The 24,450-nt window shown below is 45.2% G+C and overlaps 1 protein-coding gene and 4 non-coding genes across 5 annotated transcripts; all 5 read left to right on the top strand.

The window, feature by feature from the left end:
• The first annotated feature begins 8,754 nt into the window (after positions 1–8,754).
• LOC144490863 (uncharacterized) lies at positions 8,755–19,670 on the top strand. The gene is made up of 10 exons (XM_078208557.1): positions 8,755–8,846; positions 9,914–9,978; positions 10,816–10,847; positions 11,444–11,495; positions 11,714–11,845; positions 12,282–12,337; positions 12,614–12,656; positions 16,961–17,805; positions 18,065–18,224; positions 18,316–19,670. The coding sequence occupies exons 8-10, from the start codon at positions 17,557–17,559 to the stop codon at positions 19,356–19,358; spliced, it is 1,452 nt and encodes a 483-aa protein (XP_078064683.1). The 5' UTR covers positions 8,755–8,846; positions 9,914–9,978; positions 10,816–10,847; positions 11,444–11,495; positions 11,714–11,845; positions 12,282–12,337; positions 12,614–12,656; positions 16,961–17,556; the 3' UTR covers positions 19,359–19,670.
• Positions 10,666–10,734, top strand: LOC144491970 (small nucleolar RNA SNORD49). Its single transcript, XR_013497538.1, has one exon. It is a non-coding gene; the product is annotated as a small nucleolar RNA SNORD49 (small nucleolar RNA).
• On the top strand, positions 11,568–11,641 carry LOC144491977 (small nucleolar RNA SNORD65). The gene has a single exon (XR_013497544.1). It is a non-coding gene; the product is annotated as a small nucleolar RNA SNORD65 (small nucleolar RNA).
• Positions 12,141–12,212, top strand: LOC144491978 (small nucleolar RNA SNORD65). Its single transcript, XR_013497545.1, has one exon. It is a non-coding gene; the product is annotated as a small nucleolar RNA SNORD65 (small nucleolar RNA).
• Positions 12,467–12,540, top strand: LOC144491969 (small nucleolar RNA SNORD49). The gene has a single exon (XR_013497537.1). It is a non-coding gene; the product is annotated as a small nucleolar RNA SNORD49 (small nucleolar RNA).
• Positions 19,671–24,450: the final 4,780 nt, after the last annotated feature.

Raw genomic sequence — 24,450 nt, 5'->3', positions numbered from 1 at the left:
GTCTAACGGCAATTAGAGACCTTCCCAGTGACTTCCAGATCCTATGACTGAATAAAAAAATACAACTTTTGTTCCCCTATCAAAGGGGTCAACAGAAACATGCGTAATAAAAGCCAATAAGCACACTCCATATCCTCTTGACAAAGTGTTCTAGTACCTGTGGGGCAACACTCAGTGAACTGTGTCATCTGTTTGATGTATTCAATGCTTGATGTCAAACACACTCACAGTAAGGACACTACCAGTTTTATTTTGAATATTTAACTTGATTTTACCTGTTGAACAGAATGTGTAAAAAATTTGATGAAGTCAGCATTGTAACTGAAAATAAATGAGATCATTCAAGTTTATGAGTTAATGCATTTGTAGCAATGTTTTATTTGAAATAATGTATTGGAAAGGCACTAATACTGCTTTATATGTACTAATATGTTGTGTGTTCGTAATGCAGAGCATGTAATACTGCTCCCACTCCACCCAACAGACAATTCTCCATCTACTGAATTCCCAACCTCAGCTTGTTAGCTCTGTTCATTAATAATAACTTGCATTCCTGAAGCACTTTTAATTTAGTAAAATGTCTCAGGGTGCTTCTCAGGAGCATTATCAACAAAAATTTGATACCAAGCCACACAAGGACATATTCGGGCAGATTACCAAATGCTTGGTCAAAGAGGTAGTTTTTTAAGAAGGATCTTGAAGGAGACAGTTTCATCTTTTGATTATTTCAGCATCCAGTGTGTTTGCCAAGATTCAAAATATCCTGCAGTGAATGTTGTAGATGGGGCACATTGCTACCATTATGTGTTGGTGGTGGAGGGAGTGAATGTTTGTGGATGTGGTGCCAAACAAGTAGGCTGCTTTGTCCTGGGCGGTGTCAAACTTCTCAAGTGTTATTGGAGCTAAGAGTATCCCATCACACTCCTGACTGTGCCTTGTGACAGGCTTTAGGGAGTCAGGTGAGTTACTTGCTGCAGAATTCCTAGCCCCTGACCTGCTCTTGTAACCACAGCATTTATATGGCTAGTCCAGTTCTGTTTCTGATCGATGATAACCCCCTCCCCCATGATGTTGATCGTGGGAGATTCAGTGATGGCAATGCCATTGAATGTCAAAGGACAATGGTTAGATTCTCTCTTGTTGGTCATTGGGTCACTGCTTGGCACTTGTTCTACTTCTTTGGAATGGAGGAAGTATCTTTAAAAAGAAAGGGGGATGTTGCACTATGCCTTCAGGAGATAGCTGCATTACATCACTAGAAGGGAAGAGTGTCGTGCAATCTTGACTTGGTTTAATTTTGCTTTCGAGTGGAGCACACACTAGCTTTACTGTCTTCAATCTTTATACCTATGTGAAATTGTTCTCATGTGCCTAGTCTAAATAAATGCACCCACAGCATGTTTACCCAATCCGTTATGAGGAATTGGTGCCTATTATGTTATTATAATAACATGACAATCACAGGCCAACAGATGTTGAAGAGTAGAACAGATCGACAAATGTAACAATGTATGTGGTACTCGGTTGCACACATAGGGGGTGATTCTCCCATCCCAACGCGCATGTTTTTTGGCGTGTCAGGATGGGAGAATCGTGTGTCGGCCATTTTGCGGGATTAGCGCATGCATTCCCGACGCTTGCGCATCTCCCACAATTGGAGAGCAGGCGCAGTCGGGACCGCGCTGAAAACTGGCGGGAAGATAAGTAAGTGATTTAAATGTTTTAAATATATATTTTAAATGTGATTATCGGCCCGGCATGGAATTCTCCGGGACTGATAGCAACTCCCACCCTGCCAGGCGTATTTCACTCTGATGGGGTTTAGAGTAGCTCCCCACTTGCGGAGAACTAGCGGGAGACCCCACCAGAGTAAAGAGGGGGCAATCGGGCCCCCCAGGGGATCGGGCGGGGGGGGGGCGATTGCCCCATGGGCAAGAGCACCCTGGCAATGCCAGCCTGTGCCTAGTGGCACTGCCCAAGGGATAAAGTGCCCATGCCCAGGAGGCACCTTGGCACTGTTCACCGGGCATTGAGCAGTGCCAAGGGGGCGGGGCCTGGTGTGGGTCCTATGTGGGTGGGTCCAAGGGCCGGAGCCTATTGTGGGCATGGCTTATGGGGCAATCAGTGGGGGGGTCCTGCTGCCACTCTGCACTAGGATCAGTTGGGGCTGGAGGGAGGCCAGCAATCGGGACGGGTGGGGGGGGGGAGGTGTGGTCTGCCGATGGGGCGGGGGGGGGGGAGGGGTGAGGGGGGGGGGGGGGATGAAAACGACTGCCTCCTGGGGACTGGTCTGCCAGGGGATCTGCCTCCCGGGGAGGGGGTCAGTGGGTGAGGGGGGGGGTGTCTGCCGGGGTGGGATGATCGCCACTGCTGGGTGGAGGGGGGGGGACTGGACATCGGGACGCTCCGGGACAGGGGGGATAGGTCAGGGCTGGCCCGGGAGTGCTTGTGGGCGGCTGTGATCAGGCTGTGGGGGGGGGGGGGGGGGGGGGGGCAATACTGCGGAGGTCCCAGGCTGGCCAGCGATTAAGCTGGCCAGCAAACGGGAGACTGACATATCGGGGCCACTGCACATGCACCAAGACCCGGAGTTGTCAGACTCAGGCGTGAATAGGCCCCGCACCCTGAGTTTTTAATGAGATCCACGATTGTGACTTCTGCATTGCACAGAGCATGGCGATTCAGGTCTGAAGTTGAACTGAAAAGACAGTCAGGATTTAGACAAGTTTTCTCGCTAATTCAGCACTTTCGGGAGAATCGCCCCCATAATTTCAATAAAAGAATATGCAGCAAAAATAGAGTTAATATTTTAGGCCAGCCATAGGCTAATTGGCCTTGCTACAGGGGTGAAAATTATTTTGAAATTGTAAAGGTCCAGAACTATTGGTACTAATGATCAGATCAATTTTGTCACATGTCTTTTCCAGTGTTGATGTGGGTATGGCGGATCTCACATGGTATAGGGCCAATTTTGTCATTTAGAAACTAGCTCTAACTGTTGGCTGGTACATTTGGAAGTGACAAGTGCTCACTTTTCCAATTTTCCCCCAAACCCACTCATTCCATCAGGTCCCAGTTGTAGCTTCTCATTGCTGCCAGAGGGCAGAGTGGTAAAATTCCTAAGCTGACACTAATGCTTTTTCATCCTACCACTGGAAGTGCTGCTTCCAAATCTGGATGAAGCTTTGTAAAACTGCTGTTTTGGTAATGACAGCATGTAAATATGTGTGACTTCCTGTATGCTATCTATGTTTAGCAGATTTCATTCTATTTCAGAACAAAGAACAGTACAGGAACAGGCACTTTGGTCCACCAAGCCAACATGACGCGTTTCTAAAGACCTTTTGCCTCTACGTGGTCCTGAATGAGCACGCCACTACAGTAACTGACTTCATTAGTAAGTGTGTAGAAGACTGTGTGCCAAAGAAACAAATCCATGTGTTCCCCAACTGGAAACCATGGATGAACAGCGATATCCACTGCTTGCTGAAGTCCAGGTCTGAGGTGTTCAAGTCAGGCGATACTGACCTTTACAAGAAAGCCAAATATGATCTAAGGAGATCCATCAAAGATGCCAAAAGACACTATCGGACCAAGCTAGAGTCCCAGGCTAGCCACACCGACCCCCGCCAACTATGGCAAGGTCTGCAAGACATAACAGGCTACAAAATGAAGGCATGTAAAATCGCCGGCTCCAACGCACCCCTCCCTGATGAGCTCAATGCATTCTATGCCCGTTTTGAGCAAGAAGTCAGCGAGAGCATGCCCTCCACCTTGGAAGCCCTGGATGAACTTGTATCTGGGATCAACATTGCAGATGTCAGAGCAGCTTTCTTGAAGGTCAACCCACGGAAAGCGACTGGCTCGGATGGGCTACCCAGACGTGCACTCAGATCCTGCGCAGATCAGCTGGCGGAGGTATTCACAGAAATCTTCAACCTATCTTTACAACAATCTGAGGTCCCTATCTGCTTCAAGAAGACGACTATCATCCAGGTACCTAAGAAAAGCCAAGCAGCGTGCCTTAATGACTGTCGGCCGGTGGCTCTGACATCCATCATTATGAAGTGCTTCGAAAGGTTAGTCATGGCATGAATCAATTCCAGCTTCTCGGACTACCTGGATCCACTACAGTTTGCCTACCACCGCAACAGGTCCACAGCAGACACCATTTCCCCGGCCCTGCACTCAACCCTGGAACACCTAGGACACCTATGTCAGACTCCTATTTATTGACTACAGCTCAGCCTTCAACACTATTATTCCCACGAAACTGATCTCCAAACTTTGTGATCTGGGCCTCGGACCTCCCTCTGCAACTGGATCCTGACCTTCCTAACTCACAGACCACAATCAGTAAGAATAGGCAACAACACCTCCTCCACGATCATCCTCAACACCGGTGCACCACAAGGCTGTGTTTTCAGCCCCCTACTATATTCCTTATACTTCTATGATTGTGCGGCCAAATTCCCCTCCAATTCGATTTTCAAGTTTGTTGACGACACCACCGTAGTGGGTTGGATCGCAAACAATGACGAGACAGAGAACAGGAGTGAGATAGAGAATCTGGTGAACTGGTACGGCAACAATAATCTCTCTCCCAATGTCAACAGAACGAAAGAGATTGTCATCGACTTCAGGAAGCGTAAAGGATCACATGCCCCTGTCTACATCAATGGGGACGAAGTAGAAAGGGTCGAGAGCTTCAAGTTTTTAGGTGTCGAGATCACCAACAACCTGTCCTGGTCCCCCCATGCTGACACTATAGTTAAGAAAGCCACCAATGCCTCTACTTTCTCAGAAGACTAAGGAAATTTGGCATGTCAGCTACGACTCTCACCAACTTTTACAGATGCATCATAGAAAGCATTCTTTCTGGTTGTATCACAGCTTGGTATGGCTCCTGCTCTGCTCAAGACCATAAGGAACTACAAAAGGACGTGAATGTAGCCCAATCAATCATGCAAACCAGCCTCCCATCCATTGACTCTGTCTACACTTCCCGCTGCCTCGGCAAAGCAGCCAGCATAATTAAGGACCCCATGCACCCCGGACATTCTCTTTTCCACCTTCTTCCTTCGGGAAAAAGATACAAAAGTCTGAGGTCATGTACCAACCGACTCAAGAACCGCTTCTTCCCTGCTGCTGTCAGACTTTTGAATGGACCTATCTTGCATTGAGTTGATCTTTCTCTGCACCCTAGCTATGACTGCAACACTACATTTTGCACTCTCTTGTTTCCTTCCCTATGAACGGTATGTTTTGTCTGCATAGCGCGCAAGAAACAATACTTTTCATTGTATGTTAATATGTGACAATAATAAATCAAATCAAATCAAATCCTTCTCCCTCTATTCCCTGCATATTCATGTAAGAAAGGGAACAGCTTATATTTTCAATAAGAGGATGGATTGATCATTTCAGGTTAGTCATTCATTATTTGGGTGTAGGTCTGGTGTAATGTGATTGCTTTCCTCACAGTATGAAAGCCCAATAGTCATCAAAACTATGGTGTCGCAGAATTAAAGTTTTCTCAGACAAAACCTTAGTGAGATGGAACATCATTTTTAGCTCTGGTTTTAACCTATCTGCAGCATAAAACCGAGCAAGGTAAAATGGTGTCTGATTCAAACATTCTCACTCCACCATTAGGTCAAAATTTGACCCCTTATTGTAAGATACCTTCGAAAGTGCATTGTAGATCATTGGGCGGAAGTCTCTCATTTTGAGACTAAGTGCTATGGTGGGTGCAGGAACATGCAGGAAAATATGACAAACCTTCCAGCCCTAACCTCATTAATTATGTTCCCGGGTGCTTTACACCGTATTCAGTGGCGGGGTAGGCCTGGACGGCATGTAGTTCACCGCATGTTCAGGTACTATATTGAAAAGGCGCCCAACATCACTGACCTATTATTGAAGAAAGATAATGGACCATCTGAAAATGAAGATAAATGTCTTAATAGATCTGAGGCTGGAAGATAACCGCCCCGCCCCCCAACCCACTGCTGTGGCATTCCAGGGCTCAGCATTGCAAGCGAGCTCCATCCCAAACTCCGGATGCAGCCCCAGTTCAGATGTGTCCGACATCTGTGCGCCACATTGTACAAACATGTTTCACGCTGGCACGTTTTTCTGCTGGCATCGTGGAGAACCTGCTGGGCGGATGGTTGGGCCTTCATTTGCTTTCCATTAATTTTTGAGAAAATTCCACCCCCTTATTTGGAATGATTGGGTTCAAGCACTTTGTATCCACACGGTGTTAGGGGACAGCTTAATGTTTAGAGATCAATATCATTAAAAGGGACAAGGTGAGGAAAACTCAGAATAAAGTTGATGTTAAATTTAAAATCAGGATAAAGAGGGTCACTCAGATCCTGCTCCCTCTGACTGGGATCCTGCTCACCCCTTCCTTCATAAACCAGCATTTGTTGATACAAGTGTCCAAAGGCTGGTCTGGGAACTGCTGGGATTCCTGACACTGGCACTGTGCCACCAGCATCTTCTCCTTCTTTAATTTCTTGGCCACTCTGGGGATCAATAGCAGCGCGGCTTCAGGGGGAGCTGCCGCTACTGACATGAGGGAGATGGTGGCAGTGGCGGCGGACAGGCGTGGGTCCAGAACCAGAGTGAGGGCATAGGCCTCAGTTGACACCACAGCTTTGGGCAGCCTGGCAGGAGGTACCACCTTGGCCACTTTGGTTTTGTCTTTCTTCTTCTTCTCGTCTCTTTTGGCAAACAAATCATCAAGGCTCTTGTCATCCCACTCGGCTATGCTGGGCTGGGCTGAAGCCGGACACTCATGGTTTGGTGACTCAGGGACACAGGGCAGCACAGAGGGCACCGAGAGCCGGCCAGAGCCGCCTGAAGTAAGCTGGACAGGGGTATGGAAACCAGGGACAGCATGGGCAATGGATGGTCCATACCATTTTGCCACCTGGGTTGCTGGAATTGCCCATCTGAAAAATCTCACTGGGAGGTTGCGACATCCACACCTACCCATTTGTTGCCAGTACACACCGTGAATTGATTGGGGATTGAGTAAAACGCAACTCTAATCGAGTTCTGCACTCTAAGGGGACACGACCAATCAGAATCCGATATTGTTCAGCATTACCTGCTGGTAGGCTCATTTGTATTTCTTGAGCCTATTAGCAAATGCAGATCTATTAGGCTCTGATTGGTGCCCCCACATCCACTGGCCAGCACAGGGCCCTTCCTATTGGTGGGGCCTCTGCCTACCATGTGTTTCATTGTACGTTCATCCCTGTTCCAATGTACACTTGACTGGTTGCTCACATTCTACCTTCAGTAAATTTGAGATAATCCAAATCTCTGTTGCCTGTGTCTTAACCAACAGCAAGTTCCTTTCACCTATTACACCTTTGCCGGCTGACCTACATTGATTCCTAGTCAAGCAATATCTTGCCTTAAACATTCTCACCTAAATCCACTGTTGGAGCTTGTGGGACATCATGAAGTATTTATTATTTTGTTGGAAACGTTTTTTTGTTCTTAAAAGTAAATTGGCAAGTGTGTAGGCAACGTTTCCACAAAATCTTTGCATTCAAAAAGTTCAAGCAATGTCTTGATTTAGACATTTATCATCGGTTTTCAGATTCCTGACCTCCCCCCTCCCTATTTCTGTAACCTCCTCCAACTTAACAACTCTGCTAGTACCCAGAGGAAACCCACACCAACATGGGGAGATAAAGGCAAAATACTGCTGATGCTGGAATCTGAAACTAAAACAGAAAATGCAGGTCTGACAGCATCTATGGAGAATTCAACCAACATTTCAAGTCTGGATGACCCTTCATCAGAGCTGAAGGCAAAGATCAGATAAGATTTATAGACATGGAAACTCCAGTCACCCAAGGCCAGAATCAAACCCAGGTTCCCGGCACTGTGAGGCTGCAGTGCCAACCACTGCATTCCTACTTGTAAAAGGGTCAAGAAGGAAAGGACACAGATTTAAAGTGGTTTGCAAAAGAAGTAAATATGATGCAAGAAAAAAATAGTGGTTGGGTCTGGAATGGACTGCCTGGAATTGTGATGATGTGGAGATGACAGTGTTGGACTGAGGTGAGCACAGTAAGAAGTCTCTCAACACCAGGTTAAAATCCAACAGGTTTATTTGGAATCACGAGCCTTCAGAGTACTGCTCCTTCATCAGGTGAGTCCCTGATGAAGCAGTGCTCCAAAAGCTCATGACACCAAATAAACCTCTTGGACTTTAACCTGCTGTTGGGACACTTCTTACTGTGGAATTGTGATGGAAGCAAGTTCAATTCAAGCATTGCAGAGGGCATTAGATGATTACTTGTGCAGGGATACAGAAGAAAGGCAGGGTCACTAGGTCTTGATGGGCATTTGGTGCAAAAACAGAAAATGCTGGAAAATCTCAGCAATTTGGCTCTATTCTCTCTCCACCGTCGCATCTTTCTGTTCCCGGTTGCAACACCCGCTTGTTGCTACTTATTTGCTGCGCCGCCTATTCCCTGTTTTTGCCCCCAGGACAATACCGCGCGCGCCCAATTTAAACAAGACGGAAGTGACGTTTTTGACAGGCTCATTCATAAATCGACACTGAAAATCGAAGCGCAGGACAATATTCCCCATTTTATTGTGTTTTAAATTAAATCTTCATCGCCGGCATGTTCTCCGTTGCTGATTTTCGAGTCAATTTAAGGATTTGATGTGACGTCACGGAGCCGGCCTGGCCCGGCTATAAAAGGGGGAGCGGCCGGAGCTCGCGCTCTCTCTGAAGGCGGCGCTGGCAGCGAGCGGGCATTTGGCGTTCGCTGCTCGCACCGATGGCAGTTCCGGCTGTCTCCACGATGGTAATTCAGCGCAAGATGGCTGGTTTTGCAGGCTATTTGTCAGCGTGCAGATCGAGCGTTTTCTATTTAAATACTGTTACAGAGCCGATTCCGAGCTGTGGGGAGCCAGGGGTGGGGGAGGGGGTGACGGTTTCTCCGGGTGTTAAGAGCTTGCGTGTCACCCGTCGGTGCTGAAACCCGCGCCTGAGTATCATTCCCCCCCATCCCCATGGTACGGCGCCTGCGTGTTACCGTCCGTGCCGGTACCTGCGCCTGTGTGTCGAACTCAGGCGCAGGTACCTCTTTTCCACCCCCGCCCCGTGTTGGCACCTGCGTCTGTGCGTCTCCCCACCTCCATGTGCCCGTACCCGCGCCTGTGTGTCCAGTGAACCCCCGCCCCCCCATGTGCCGATAAGCGCGCCGTTCCGTCGGTGGAAGCTGACCTCCCTCCCAACCCACTGCGTCTTGTTCCGAGTTGCTGTAATCGTTCCTTTACTACCCGGGCCGTCGAGAGCCAATTCGGTGCCTGCGACGCCTGAACTTGGGGTTCCCGCAGCTGCACGTGTTTCAGCGCCGATAAAATGGCGGCCGATGGGGGGAGGGGGGGCTTATGTTCATGTTGAGTGTGCGGCTTTACCTCCCCACCCAGCCCATCGGCAGTACTCGCCGCCCATTATGCTAACAAACTGTGGGAACATCCCAGTGTATATCTGGGCAAAGTGTGGGATATGATGATGTAGCTGCAGCGCTTAACATGCTCCTTCTTTTACATTAAGGGTGGAGAGTTTAAAGTAGGTGCCCCAGTGATTTACTTAATATAAAATATGCTTCCTCAGATTATTTTGAGAACTGACGGAGCGCCTGAATTTATATTCGAGTTCCTGGGGCCTTTGCTTAACTTCAGATGTGAATGGTAATATTTGTCTGGAGTTAACTATTTTACAGTGATCTGTGGAAATTATTCACCAAGATTATGTTGTGAATGGTGCGAATAGTTGGAAGTATCTGAATTGATGAATATTGTAGTGATGCTTTCTGATCACTTGTCCTTTTTTAATGTGAAAACTAAACACATTTTTTAAATGCAGGTATGGATTTTCGCATCTGAAGTGGGATTGAGGTTGAATCTGCGCTACACTATTTGCTTTAACAGGTCAGTTTGGATGTCTTGTGGGGTTTACAGTTGAGTAAATTGAATGTGCTTAATGCATAGCCTCTTCCCTTCCTATCACAGCTTATTTTTAAACATATATTTAACAATTGGGCATTTGGCTATTGTACAGAGAAAAAGCTGTTTTAGCTGTGCGCCTGGTTTTTTGGCATGCATTAAATTTTTGCAGGAGAGCCTTGCCTTTCCTGGGGCAGCATGGTGGAACAGCGGTTAGCACTGCTGCATCACCGCGTCAGGGACTTGAATTCGATTCCCGTCTTGGGTCCCTGTCTGTGGAGTTTGTGTTCTCCCCATGTGCATGGGTTTCCTCCGGGTGCTCTGGTTTTCCTCCCATGGTCAAAAGATGTGTGGGTTAGGTGGATTGGCCGTGCTAAATTGCCCCTTAATATCAGGGGCACTAGCTAGGGTAAATGCATGGGGTTGTGGGGATAGGGTCTAGGTGGGATTGTGTTCAGTGCAGATTCGATGGGTTGAATGGCCTCTTTCACTGTAGGGATTCTATGCTCTGGTGATTGGAGGGGGCTATGTCTTAATATTATGTGGCACTCAATAAAATTTGGGTACCAAAGCATAATATAGTACTTAATTTTGTTTGGCCCTTTTAACAGATTTGTCACTTGTCGCCATTTTGAATTTGAATTTTAAGTGTAGATATTGTATTTACCCATTTTGAATGATGAAACTGAATAGGAAGTGCCGTCTGATTCGAGAACTGATGATCCTGTTCTAATTCTGATTAAATGACGCTGGGTTTCTTTTGAATTTCTTTAAAAATGTGAGTTGGGTTGGGAACTTATTTAATATTGTTTTCTTTTTCAGTAATTGATATTTCTGATGGAACATATTAATTGGTGAGTTTAATCAAACACTACCAACTTATACTAACATCTAGACTAAGCATCCAAAAAATTGACCGTGGTTATTTGTCTTTACCATCCAATTGGCAATGTTCAGCACGATGGTGTGGTTCAAACTGCACAGCCATTTGGGCATTTGCTTCAGGTCACCATGGACTATGGCATGTTGCCCTTGAGTTTAGATGCTGTTTACCTATTTTGGTTCAAAAGATTCTCTTAGAAGATTGAAATTGTTTAGCACTTCCTGTGTTGCAACACTGGGTCCTTGTTCTATTGGCTTGGCAAAATGCCTGCTTGCAGGTTTTCCCATACCGCCATATCTGAACCACGTGTTGTGTATCTAACACTGAAGCTTGCAACTAGTTTGGTCATGTACCCTGCAACAAATTTGTTTGAGTAATTTAGAAATTATAAATAGCCATTTACATTTGAAGCTACATGTCTAATCGGTGGCAAATATTTTGTGAAAGGACTGTAGATTGTAATGTAAATTGTCATGGTTGAAGAAACCAGATTGGAAAGTGTTGAGCAGCAGTTGGTTTTTTTTGTGCAAATACTGATGTCTTTTTAATTGTTCTCTTTCAATATAGGTGCCATTGTCACATCTGAGGAATGGGACCTGGTTAGATTCTACGCAGACAGGTCAGTTTGAGTCCTTGTTCATAAGATCCAGGATACAGTCTCAGAGCTTTTGTTGAGCATCTGATATGACATGCATGATGAAACCAAACTCAAAATAGCTGGAATTACCGTCAGATTGGAAAGTGTTGAGAAATGGTTTTCTGATCATGTCATGATCTTTTGTAAAATTCATAAATGTGGTGTCTTTGTGCTAACTTTTGTTTTCCCTTTGAAAACAGCAGAGATTTTCACGAAGCCTATAGTGCTATCGTTAGGATGCAAGCGCCCATTGTAATTTAAGATGGCTAAGGAGTTCTAGCATTGAACTAACCCAGAAATGGTGTAACTGCCTCATCTTGTCACTGCTGAAGGTAGGTCTTTGTGTGCGAATTGACTTGAGTTAGATACATGACATGTGATTTAGATATGGTGGTATGGGAAAACCTGAGAGCAGTACTTTGCATTTTTGAGTCAGTTAATAACACTGCTAAAATCATGGTTCTTTGAAAGCTTTGGTCACCTGTCCCAATAGCTCCTTGTGGGATTTGGTACCAGATTTTTTTGATCACTCCTGCAACAGCTTTGGAGCATTTTACTATGTTAGACATGCCATATAATTGCAAGCTCTGAAGTAAATTTTTATTACTTGTAGCAATTTTAGACTGTGGATGATGAAACTTACTCAAATAGCTGGAATTACCGTCAGATTGAACAGTGCTGAGTAATGATTCTCTGATCACAGTACTAGACTCCTGCAGTAAATACACTAAAATGTATGGTTTTTAAACTCACTTCTCTTGTCTTTAGATGGCGATGTTTACCACACTGGGTGCTTAGCTGTATCCTTGAAGGATCTTTGGCAGGTGAGCTTTAACAAGTCAAATTCCAGAGGAGACCAACTTGGTCTAAGTTTAGCTAACAATTGAATTGTTGTAAGTTGTTTGCAATTTTTCATAGCCAGATTGGTGTTCAAAATTTCACTAGATCCATCTCTGAATGATGATAAATACAAATAGGAAGTGCCGTCGGATGCGAGAACTGATGATACACTATTTCAATTCTGACTCGGATGGAAATGAGTGCTGCCTTTTATTTTCAAAATGATTATGCCTTCTGAATACTGCTTTGCTCTCTTTCAGCAATTAGCTTTGATGAATTCTTGGAATATTGCTCATTAAAAGGGTGAGTATAATGAATATATTGGGGTGGGTGTAACATTGGCTATCAGTAATGACGGGAGCATCATAGTTCCTCCCTTATATTCATAGAATCCTTCAGTGCCAAAGGTGGCCATTCAGCCCATTGAGTCTGCACTGATCAATCCCACCCAGGCCCTATCCCCATAACCCCATACATTTACCCTAGCTAGTCCCCCTGACACTTGGAGGCAATTAGCATGACCAATCCACCCAACCTGCACCTCTTTGAACTGTGGGAGGAAACCTGTGCACACATGGGGAGAATGTGCAAACTCGACAGTGACCTGACCTAGGAATCAAAGCAGGGTCCCTGGTGCGGCTGCTGTTAATGACTTCTGGAATAGCCTAGCACGTCTCAGTTGTACTTAACTGCTGCAAAAGTGTTATTGGACAGGCTTGATAAAGGTTTATTGGTATTGTTAAATGGGTGATGGATTTTTGTACACCTATTGATAGCTAGGACACTATTAATAGTGTTGAATGTAAACTAAGTCAATAAACCTTCGAAGAAAGCTGCTGTGTCTTAGTTTTAACTTCAACTGTCATGGATTCAATTAATACATACCTGGCATCAACCACAGCACCAGAAATGAATGGAGCAATGTGAGCACTGTCAATTCGGGTGAACTATATCAGACTAGTCAAGCAACAGTGACTTGCTCCAGATCATACTTTATAGACATCTCAGATACCACCATCCCCAGATATGCCCTGTCCCAGCAGCAGGGTGATACCAGAAGAGTGTACAGTCAGAAGGGTGTTGACTCGGGGCTCCATGACGTTTCATGGCATTAGGTCAAACATGGGGCATGTGAAACTTGCGGTGACAAAGTCCTGCCTTCCATCACATTGTGCAGCACTAATCTGTAACCTTGGTTTGGCATTGCCCCAATCTATTTGCCATCAAACCATGGTCAACCCAAGCTCAATGAGAATTTCAGTGGCATTGCCAAGTATAGCTAGACATAAGGTGTCAAAGTTACAACACAAGACTATCCATGCCAAATAGTGAAAGTGGAATGGTTTGAAAAGAGCTAAGCCAACCAGCAGATCAGACCGTATCATGTTGTGAATGGTGGTGGGCAATTAAAACCACTAACTGGAGAAAATGATTCCATAAGTATTCTCATCCTCAATGATGGGGAGCCCAGCACATGAGGGCAGAGATAGAACAGTACAGCACAGAACAGGCCCTTCGGCCCATGATGTTGTGCCGAGCTTTATCTGAAATGAGGTTCAGATGAGGCTGAAAAGTACAGCCATCTTCAGACAAGTACTGGGAGGATAATCCTTCAGTCTCTTGCTAAGCTCCTGGCATGTGATGTCGTCTTCAGTGAATTTGGCTTTCTCCATGTACTATCGAGGAATGGCTGAAAACGCTATTGCAAAAGGTGATGGGTCCTGTTAATATGCCAGCAATCAGACAGACTTCTGAACTAGACATAACCTTAACCAAGTTCCAGGGCAGCAACAACACTGGCATCTACACGGCAATGTGGAAAATTGCCCTGTTCACTAAAAACAAATCCAACCTGATGAAGGATCAATGCTCCGAAAGCTCGTGCTACCAAATAAATGTGTTGGACTTTAACCTGGTGTTGAGACTTACTGAGACTACCCTAGTCCAACGCCAGGATCTCCACATCAAATCCAACCTAGCCATAGTATACTCTCAATCATCAGCAAAGTGATGGAAGGTGTCATTGGCACTAATGACTGTAACCTGCTCACTGATCGGTTTAGGTACTTAAGGGGCCTATTCAACTCCTGTCTGTTAAAGCTTTGATCCAAATGTGAACAAAAGGACTGAATTCTAGAAGTGAGGTGATTGACTGCTCTTGGCATTGAGGCAGAATTTGAGCAACTGGGATCTAGGAGACCTTGCCAAACTGGTGTCAATAGGAAATGGAGAAAACCCTGCACTAATTGGGAATTGTACCTAGCACAAAGCAGGATGGTGTGGTTGATGCCTGTCCAATCATCTGCCCTGCAATATTGCTCCTACAAGAGTTCCTCTCTCGACCCATGCTGCACAATGTTTAACTATGGAATGTCAAACAGGCAGACTTGAAGGTCCTTTATCTGATGGCATACAGCATTAGCAACAAGGTAGATTGGCACACGTGATCTGTTTACCAGTGTAGACATGTGGCATTGGGGTGACCAAGACTGGGGGCTGAATATTTGAATATTCAACATTTGGGAAAGGACAAAAAGTTAATGGATGAAGTAGTGCTGATGAGGGATGAGTTGGTACATGAGGATCTTGGATTGGAAGGCGATGTAGAATATGGGCAGAGCTAAAATCATTCAGGTGGGGCTTGTTTATCGGCCATTAAAGTGGTGCCATGATGTAGAAGGAAATTTGAGGTGTATCAAGGGTGTCGCAAAATAAAGGACTTCAATCTGTATGGAGATTGGATTTACCCAATGTGTCTTAATGCTATGGAAGTTAAAGCATATAAGGTGGTTTCCTAGAGTATTATGGTGAATAGCTAACTAGGGAACAGGCATTGGGGGGGGAAATGACTAATTAATCTTTGAACATTCTTTGGGACAATGTAGTCCCAGTGCACAGTGGTTAGCACTGTTGCATCACAGCACCCGTTCAATTCCTAGCTTGGGTCACTGAAATCTGCACGTTCTTCCCATGTCTGTGTGGGTTTCCTCCAAGTGCTCTGGTTTCCTCCCACAATCCAAAAGACGTGCTGGTTAGGTGAATTGACCATGCTAAATTCTCCCTCAGTGTACCTGAATAGGCACAAGTGTGACTCAGGGATTTTCAGTGACTCCATTGCAGTGTTAATGTAAGCCTAATTGTGACTAATAACAATTTACTTTTGTCTGAAGTAGAGTTTTAAACTGAAATGTGTGGGGCAAGTTGGCTGAAAGTAAACAGTATGACAGGCAATGGCTAATATTTAAAAGAATTGATAATGACTTGCACCAATTTGCATTTTGAGGCCTAAAAACCCAACAGTAATGATTGTAGAAGGCAGAGGCATATATAGTTAGCAAAACCAAGCCTGAGGAGTGGGAGGTTTTTGGAATGTGGCAACAGGGTCAAGAAGATGAAATAGATTGTTTCTTGCTGGTTGACTGTGGGGTCCATTTGAGGTAGAGAAGGAACATTTGAGAAGAACATTGCAGAGCAGCTAACCAGGTTCATCTTCAGAGGATAATATGGAACTGGGACTGAAATTGGTATAACATACCAATTTGTTTAACTAGGTCCTTCCTTTACACCCATTCTACCAAGAGTATCTTGCCCATGCTGTCTTTCCTCTCCTATCTCTGTAGAGCACACTTTTACCATGGCTAATCCACACACTGGGTGCAAACTTCAGACATTCACCTAAGGCTAGAATTGAACCTGGTTCCGCAGTGCTGCCTCACGTAGGAAACCATACCATCAATTCTTCCTTGGCTGCAATTTTTGAGTCCAAACAACCTCTTGTAAATACCTGCAAAGGCCAAGCCATGTAGGACTGATGAGGAATTGTTTTAATCATGTGGGAGTGAATCTTAAGAATTCTCTACATCAGAGGACTGGAAGCATAGTCATTGAGTGTTCAAGTCGAGCATTGATAGATTTCTAAATGCTAATGACATCGAAGGGGTAGGGGATATATGGCACTTAACTTATCAGCCATGATCTACAATGGTGAGCATGACTCACCTGAAGAAGGGGCTTAGAGCTTCGAAAGCTTGTGTGGCTTTTGCTACCAAATAAACCTGTTGGACTTTAACCTGGTGTTGTTAAACTTCTTACTACAATGGTGATGCAGACATGAATGGCCTACCCCATGATCCTCTTCTAAACTGGCTAAGTGCTGCACCAACACAAGTTTTAGTCAGGCCATAGTTGGCATCACATCCACTACTTTAAACATTCACTTTGCTTGTGCCATGCACTGCATTGGCTGTAGAATGTGTACCATCTACAGAATACACAACTCAACAAAAAACTGCCCCATTTCACCCAAGGCCAGGGACAGCAGTCCTTCCCCTTCAAGCAACATGCCATCTGGCTGTTGCTGGGTCAGAATCCTCAAATTCCCCCTCTATAATAGCACAATGGGTGTTCAGGTAAGTGGCCTAACCAGTGATGCACACATCCTGTGTGAACATATAAAAAATGATGCGATGGTTAACCTACCCAAAGCACTGTGATTTGGTTCAAAAGTGGGAGTAGTCTTGTTTCCTTGGAACAAGCCAAAATAAGTGTTACTAATGGAATGCATTGAAGGGTGTGGTTTTCTTAACAATCTTCTGCTTTCTTTACAGTGCAAACCAAGAGCTGGTGAAAATACAATCATTGCTGATGGATATAAATAACTTGGCCTTTTTCTTGCGGAGTTTCTGACAAACATTAAATCCACTGTTCTCGTCCAATGAGGTTTCTTTATAACGTTGACTTTGTCTCCCTTGTTTATAAAGTGTTGTTAGCTAGCAGCAAGCTCGACTTGTAATGTTTTGTGTCCATTTGCCATGTATTAGAATACTTTATGCTATTGCCTACTGTAATGTTTCTGCATTGTAATTCTATACCTGTATGATGGAAGAACAGTTTACTGAAGACTTGTGAACAAATTAATAAAAGCATTTTGTGAACTATTTTGATGCACACAGACCACACCTGTAAATGAAACTTGTATCTTTATTCCAACAATCCTTTATCCTGTTCCCCGTGTTAGTGTTCTGCTGCTATCCATACCTATCCCTTTCATTGCTCTCATTACCGTACTCCCCAATACAACACCATTTCCCCCCTCTGCTGGCTCCTCTCCTATAAATGGGCAAGTGCATGGACAGATTTTAAAAGACCAGCTAATTAATAAATAGTCTGAAAAACACTTATTTACTTGCTTACAGAGGAGAAGATGGCAGTCCAAAAAGCAGATGAGAGGAAGAAATGTCATAACTTTAGTGATGAAGACCTCGACACACTTCTCAATGAGGTGGAGGCAAAGCGTCACAGGCTTCTTGGTTATGATAGGCGCAGGGCACCAAGAAAAGTTAGCATCTTGGCATGGAAGGAGGTTGCAGAGACTGTGACTGCTAACAGTATCATTCCACGGACTGCAGAGCAATGTCGCAAGAAATTGAATGATTTAACGCGATCTGCCAGGGTTTGTAAAGCTCATGGATTTTATTTTTCATTTGGGATTTACAGTTATGAAGTGACAGCCTTGTGGTTTTGTGGGTGGGTTTAGGGTGATAAGTGGTTGTAAAATTTAGTTGCTATTAGGACAGGGCTTGTAAAAGATCCATTATCTGCAACCACAGTGAAAAGGTGACATTACTTGGTGAATGTTAACTGCAAAAGTTAAATCAAAGGTAACAAAATAGAACTGAAGTAAAATTTATTTTGCATGTCTGTTTAAACAGATTAAGATGGCTCATAATGCCCGGGAGCGTTTGTTGACCAGGGATGGTGGTGTGGCGTTTCTGAAGGATCTTAATGAATATGAAGAGAGGGCCAGGCAGCTGGTGGGAGTCAGTAATAGTTCAGTGTCTGGTAGTCAAGCAGACATTGGAATGGGGCGAGGTGAGTGTTGCCAGCTGAATGTTTAAACCACATATGTACATTTGGGCTTCTGTGATATGACATGAACCTGCATGAATGTTTTCTTTGACAGGAGCACAGCCACCTTTGGATGTACCGTCTGGAGATGGCAGTGAGTGGGTAGCTGCAGCCAACATTGTTGAAAGGTCTGTGGATGATACTGAGCCACGGGTCAAAGAGGAGGAAAGTGTGACAGTAATTGAACTAAAAGAGGAGGTGGAGTGGCATTCAGATGAACAGGAAGCTGTGCATCCTGGCTGGGAGGGCAAGCCAAGTGGTACTGTTACTCCTGTCTCCACATTACACCTACAGGATGCTGATGTTGGAGGGTTGCAATCCTGGGACAATATTCAGATCGCCACCTCTCCATCTGGTCCCTCCTGCTCGGAGCGAGGCACAGATAGAGGTCATCCTGGCATCCATGAAGCTGATGCCGTGGGGATATTGGGGGGATGTGTGATAGACAGATCCGAAATGTCGAGTAGTGAGGGACCTCCAACAGTTCAAGCAGATCCATCATCTTCAGTGACACGTGGACCACATCAGCCCCATATTGAGACTTCAGTAGAAGAGGTGGAAGAGGTCTTTGCTGCAGGACTGCGGGATATATTAGTGGCACAACATGACAGACAGCTAGATGCTCTGGACTTGATCAGACAGGAGATGACAGGTCTTTGTCAGGAGGTGAGGGAGTTGAAGACAGGTCTTTGTCAGGAGGTGAGAGATTTGAAGACAAGTCTTTGCCATGAGGTGAGGGAGTTGAAGACAAGTCTTTGTCAGCAGCTGGCACTTTCTATTCAAAAACTTACTGATGCATTGACGGCTACAAAACAAATCCAGCATTATCAGGATGCTGCAAGTGAGCTTAACCAGATGCCAATACAAACACCAGAGATGTGTGCAGGTGGTATAGCAGTAACACAAATGGCTACAGTAGAACCATTCCTGATGGGTCCAAGTACAGAAGCTGTGCAGGCCCATGAGCCAGCAGCTACACCTCTAATGGATGCAACGTCTGGGCAGCAGCATCCCAACAATGAGCTATCTGTTGCTGGACATGTCATTGGAACAAGAGGGGTCCGGTCACGGGTACGGGGGAGGCGCCGGAGGCATTAGAGTTTCAGCTCTTACTGAGAGGACTTTCTGATTTGTGACAGTGATCATCAGCCACAGATGACTGCAAATTTTGTTTTGAGAAAATGTTTCTTATTTATTGAATTGTATTTATAATTTACTGTGTTCTATTTATATTTTTATGCATTAATTAAGTCATTCTAAACTATACAGTTTTAACAGGAAGCATTTTAATAACCAATCAACACAAGTCTTGCACTAAGCAGCTGAAGTTGACATTGTGCAGCCATAACTACCTCAGATGTTCAGCAATGAGTCTTCGCTGCAAAAATAAAATATCACTTGATTTACTTTACATCTGCACTGTTCTTTTGCCTAATATCCTGGGATGATGTTGACAGAGGAATTTTGCCACTTGATATCTAGATGCATTATTTCTTTTGAGTTTCCTTGGGCAGCAGTTAGGGCTTCCTCCAGGACATACAGGTATGGTTTCAACATCTCTTGTTTGGATGCTGTCAGCAATTTCTGGCACAATCTTGTCTGCAGGGTGGAGGCTCAGATTTTCCTGCAGGGAAAGTTGTGCAATAGGAATCAAAACATAACATTTTAAAGGTTACTTCAATCTTGCTGAAGTGTAATGTCTGAAATATTCTATGATGTGGAGATGCCGGCATTGGACTGGGATAAGCACAGTAAGAAGTCTCACAACACCAGGTTAAAGTCCAACAGGTTTATTTGGCAGCACAAGCTTTCGGAGCGCTGCTCCTTGAGCAGGTGAGTGAGGACTTGTGTTCACCAACAGGGCATACACAGCCACAAACTCAATTTACAAGATAATGGTTGGAATGCGAGTCTTTACAGATAATCAAGTCTTAAAGATACAAACAATGTGAGTGGAGAGAGGGCCAAGCACAAGTTAAAGTGTGTATTGTCTCCAACCCAAGTCAGTTAGTGAGATTTTGCAAGCCCAGGCAAGTCGTGGGGATTACAGATAGTGTGACATGAACCCAAGATCCCATTTGAGGCCGTCCTCATGTGCGGAACTTGTCTATCAGTCTCTGCGCAGCAACTCTGCGTTGTGTGTCGTGAAGGCCGCCTTGGTGAACGCTTACCTGAAGATCAGAGGCTGAATGCCCATGACTGCTGAAATGTTCCCTGACTGGAAGGGAACACTCCTGCCTGGTGATTGTCAAGTGGTGTTCATTAATCCATTGTTGTAACATCTGCATGGTCTCCCCAAAGTACCATGCCTCGGGACATCCTTTCCTGTAGCGTATCAGGTAGACAATGTTGGCCGAGTCGCAAGAGTATGTACTGTGTACCTGGTGGATGGTGTTCTCATATGAGATGATGGCATCCGTGTCGCTGATCCGGCACATCTTGCAGAGGTTGCTGTGGCAGGGTCGTGTGGTCTCGTGGTCACTGTTCTCCTGAAGGCTGGGTAGTTTGCTGCAGACAATGGTCTGTTTGAGGTTGTGCGGCTGTTTGAAGGCAAGAAGTGGGGGCGTGGGGATGGCCTTGGCAAGATGTCTGTCTTCATCGATGACATGTTGAAGGCTCCGGAGAAGATGTCGTTGCTTGTCAGCTCCGGGGAAGTACTGGAAGATGAAGAGTACTCTGTCCGCCGTGTCCCGTGTTTGTCTTCTGAGGAGGTCGGTGCGGTTTTTCGTTGTGGCACGTCGAAACTGTCGATCGATGTGTCGAGCACCATATCCTGTTCTTATGAGGGCGTCTTTCAGTATCTGTAGGTGTCTGTTGCGAACCTCCTCATCTCAGCACATCCTTGTATACGGAGGGCTTGTCCATAGGGGGTGGCTTCTTTAATGTGTTTAGGGTGGAAGCTGAAGAAGTGGAGCATTGTGAGATTATCCGTTGGCTTGCGGTACAGTGAAGTGCTGAGGTGACCGTCCTTGAAGGAGATGCGTGTGTCCAAGAATGCAACCGATTCCGGAGAGTAGTCCATGGTGAGTCTGATGGTGGGATGGAACTTGTTGATGTCAACATATAGTTGTTTCAATGATTGTTCGACTTGAGTCCAAAGGAAGAAAATGTCATCAATGTATCTAGTGTATAACGTCGGTTGAAGGTCCTGTGCGGTGAAGAGGTCTTGTTCAAACCTGTGCATTAAGATGTTGGCATATTGAGGTGCGAATTTGGTCCCCATGGCTGTTCCGTGCGTAGCCTTCATTGAGGGCATCCTGAAACCCATTGTACGAAGAACCCCCAGCTTCTGGCGCGACACTACAGACTTCCTACAAAAACTCAGCACACATGGAGCAGTTGAACCAGGAACACTCCTCGTCACAATGGATGTCTCGGCACTCTACACCAGCATCCCCCATGACGACAGCATTGCTGCAACTGCCTCAGTACTCAATGCTGACAACTGCCAATCTCCGGATGCAATTCTACAACTCATCCGCTTCATCCTGGACCACAACATCTTCACCTTCAACAGCCAGTTCTTCATCCAGACACACGGAACAGCCATGGGGACCAAATTCGCACCTCAATATGCCAACATCTTAATGCACAGGTTTGAACAAGACCTCTTCGCCGCACCGGACCTTCAACCGACGCTATACACTGGATACGTTGATGATATTTTCTTCCTTTGGACTCATGGCGAACAATAACAATCATTGAAACAACTCTATGATGACATCAACAAGTTCCATCCCACCATCAGACTCACCATGGACTATTCTCCGGAAACGGTTGCATTCTTGGACACACGCATCTCCATCAAGGATGGTCACCTCAGCACTTCACTGTACCGCAAGCCCACAGATAACCTCATGATGCTCCACTTTTCCAGCTTCCACCCTAAACACGTTAAAGGAGCCATCCTCTACGGACAAGCCCTCCGTATACACAGGATCTGCTCAGATGAGGAGGATCGCAACAGACGCTGGAAGACGCCCTCATAAGAACAGGATATGGCGCTCGACTCATCGATTGACAGTTCCGATGTGCCACAGCGAAAAACCACACCGACCTCCTCAGAAGACTAACACAGGACACGGTGGACAGAGTACCCTTCGTCGTCCAGTACTTCCCCGGAGCAGAGAAGCTACGACATCTTCTCCGGAGCCTTCAACATGTCATCGATGAAGACAGACATCTTGCCAAGGTCATCCCCACACCCCCACTTCTTGCCTTCAAACAACCGCACAACCTCAAACAGACCATTGTCTGCAGCAAACTACTCAGCCTTCAGAAGAACAGTGACCACGAGACCACACAACCCTGTCACAGCAACCTCTGCAAGATGTGCCGGATCAGCGACACGGATGCCGTCATCTCACGTGAGAACCCATCTACCAGGTACACGGTACACACTCTTGCAACTCGGCCAACGTTGTCTACATGATACGCTGTAGGAAAGGATGTCCTGAGGCATGGTACATTGGGGAGACCATGCAGACGCTACGACGACGGATGAATGAACACCGCTCGACAATCACCAGGCAGGAATGTTCCCTTCCAGTCGGGGAACACTTCAGCAGTCACGGGTATTCAGCCTCTAATCTTCGGGTAAGCGTTCTCCAAGGCGGCCTTCACGACACACGACAACGCAGAATCGCTGAGCGGAAACTGATAGCCAAGTTCCGCACACATGAGGACGCCCTCAACTGGGATCTTGGGTTCACGTCACACTATCTGTAACCCCCACGACTTGCCTGGGCTTGCAAAATCTCACTAACTGTCCTGGCTAGAGACAATACACATCTCTTTAACTTGTGCTTGGCCCTCTCTCTCCACTCACATTGTCTGTACCTTTAAGACTTGATTATCTGTAAAGACTCGCATTCCAACCATTATCTTGTAAATTGAGTTTGTGTCTGTATATGCCCTGTTTGTGAACACAGTCTTTACTCACCTGATGAAGGAGCAGCACTCCGAAAGCTTGTGCTGCCAAATAAACCTGTTGGACTTTAACCTGGTGTTGTGAGATTTCTTATTGAAATATTCTATACAGACACTTCGCCCAGATTATCACATTTACTCAAGTGCCTTTACTTTGAGACAGATCAAGGACTATGGTTCAAACTTAGCTTTATTAAAAACACTTACAGGTTAAAGAAACAATCTTGCACAATAGATTAAGTTAACTTTCCCCAAAGCAGGCTAATTGCCTGAGAAATGGATACTACCCGATTGGGCTGTTTGGATGTAATTTACTGAGCTCACGATGACAGATGAACTCTGGGTCCTCTTGGTGGATCTCACATGCTGTCTTGTATTGTCCCGAGTCATAGTAGGTTTGGTGGACTCTTCACTAGAGTTTGTCTTGAAAATGGATGTTTTCATCCTTCCCTTTCCTTCTTCGAATGTTCCCTGGCTTTCGGGCAATGGGGTGATAAGGAAGTCTGGTGGAAACTAGGAAATACACAATCACAATGTCTTCTGGTTGAATACCTCCTGATGGGTTTCAGGCCATAATGACTTTTCCATTGTAAAGTTGAGCCTCTCTATTCAACATGTAAGAGGTCTGGATTCTGGTTTTGAGTCATGATGACTTCCCTATTGTTAAAGTGAAGTACCCTGTTGGATATGCGAGACAGTTCAGGTATGTGTCCCTGTTGGCTTTTGACTTGTGATAACCTTGTCGAAGCAGTTTTTAGTTATATATATGTAAATTGGTCAATTTTATGTTGGGCCTAATTTCGTAGACTGTTGTCCATTTGACCACACAAAAGAAACAAAAAAGTTATCAACTTATAAGCTGTATTCATTTAAGATATTTCAAAGGGGATTTCGATCTTGTTTTTAAAAGGTTACGAGAACCAAAATTTTAAGATGTCTGAGCCATTCTAAAAAGTCACGCTGAACAAATAAAATTCAATGTTTAATTCCTGTTCCTTCCCGTTTCAATTCTGGTGCTTTTCTGGAATGATATATCTGTTACTGAGCAGGCTGTGTGCCTGTTAAACCAGCTTTCAAAAAAACTGAAGTCAGCTGTTGCTTGTGGGGAATCTGTGTCCTTGCCGCTTTAAAGAGCAGGTTGATGGGAACATCAACTCTGGTTCAGCCAGAGCGTGTTGGTGCACAGCATTTTTGGTGCAAGAATGTTGGCATGTTAGAAGTTGGTGTTCTGATCAATGCAAATGTCTCTGCAGAATCCTGC

This window comes from Mustelus asterias, chromosome 3, assembly GCF_964213995.1.
Source record: "Mustelus asterias chromosome 3, sMusAst1.hap1.1, whole genome shotgun sequence".
In the NCBI taxonomy this organism is placed as follows: Eukaryota; Metazoa; Chordata; class Chondrichthyes; order Carcharhiniformes; family Triakidae; genus Mustelus; species Mustelus asterias.
The sequence above is the reverse complement of the archived record's forward strand: the minus strand, read 5'-3'. Positions and strand labels throughout refer to the sequence as shown.

Coding starts and splice junctions, on each gene's coding strand:
- LOC144490863 (XM_078208557.1), top strand. CDS start 17,557: ATGGCAGTCCAAAAAGCAGATGAGAGGAAGAAATGTCATAACTTTAGT. Junction 17,806..18,064: donor ATTTAACGCGATCTGCCAGG/GTTTGTAAAGCT, acceptor CTGTTTAAACAG/ATTAAGATGGCTCATAATGC. Junction 18,225..18,315: donor AGACATTGGAATGGGGCGAG/GTGAGTGTTGCC, acceptor TTTCTTTGACAG/GAGCACAGCCACCTTTGGAT.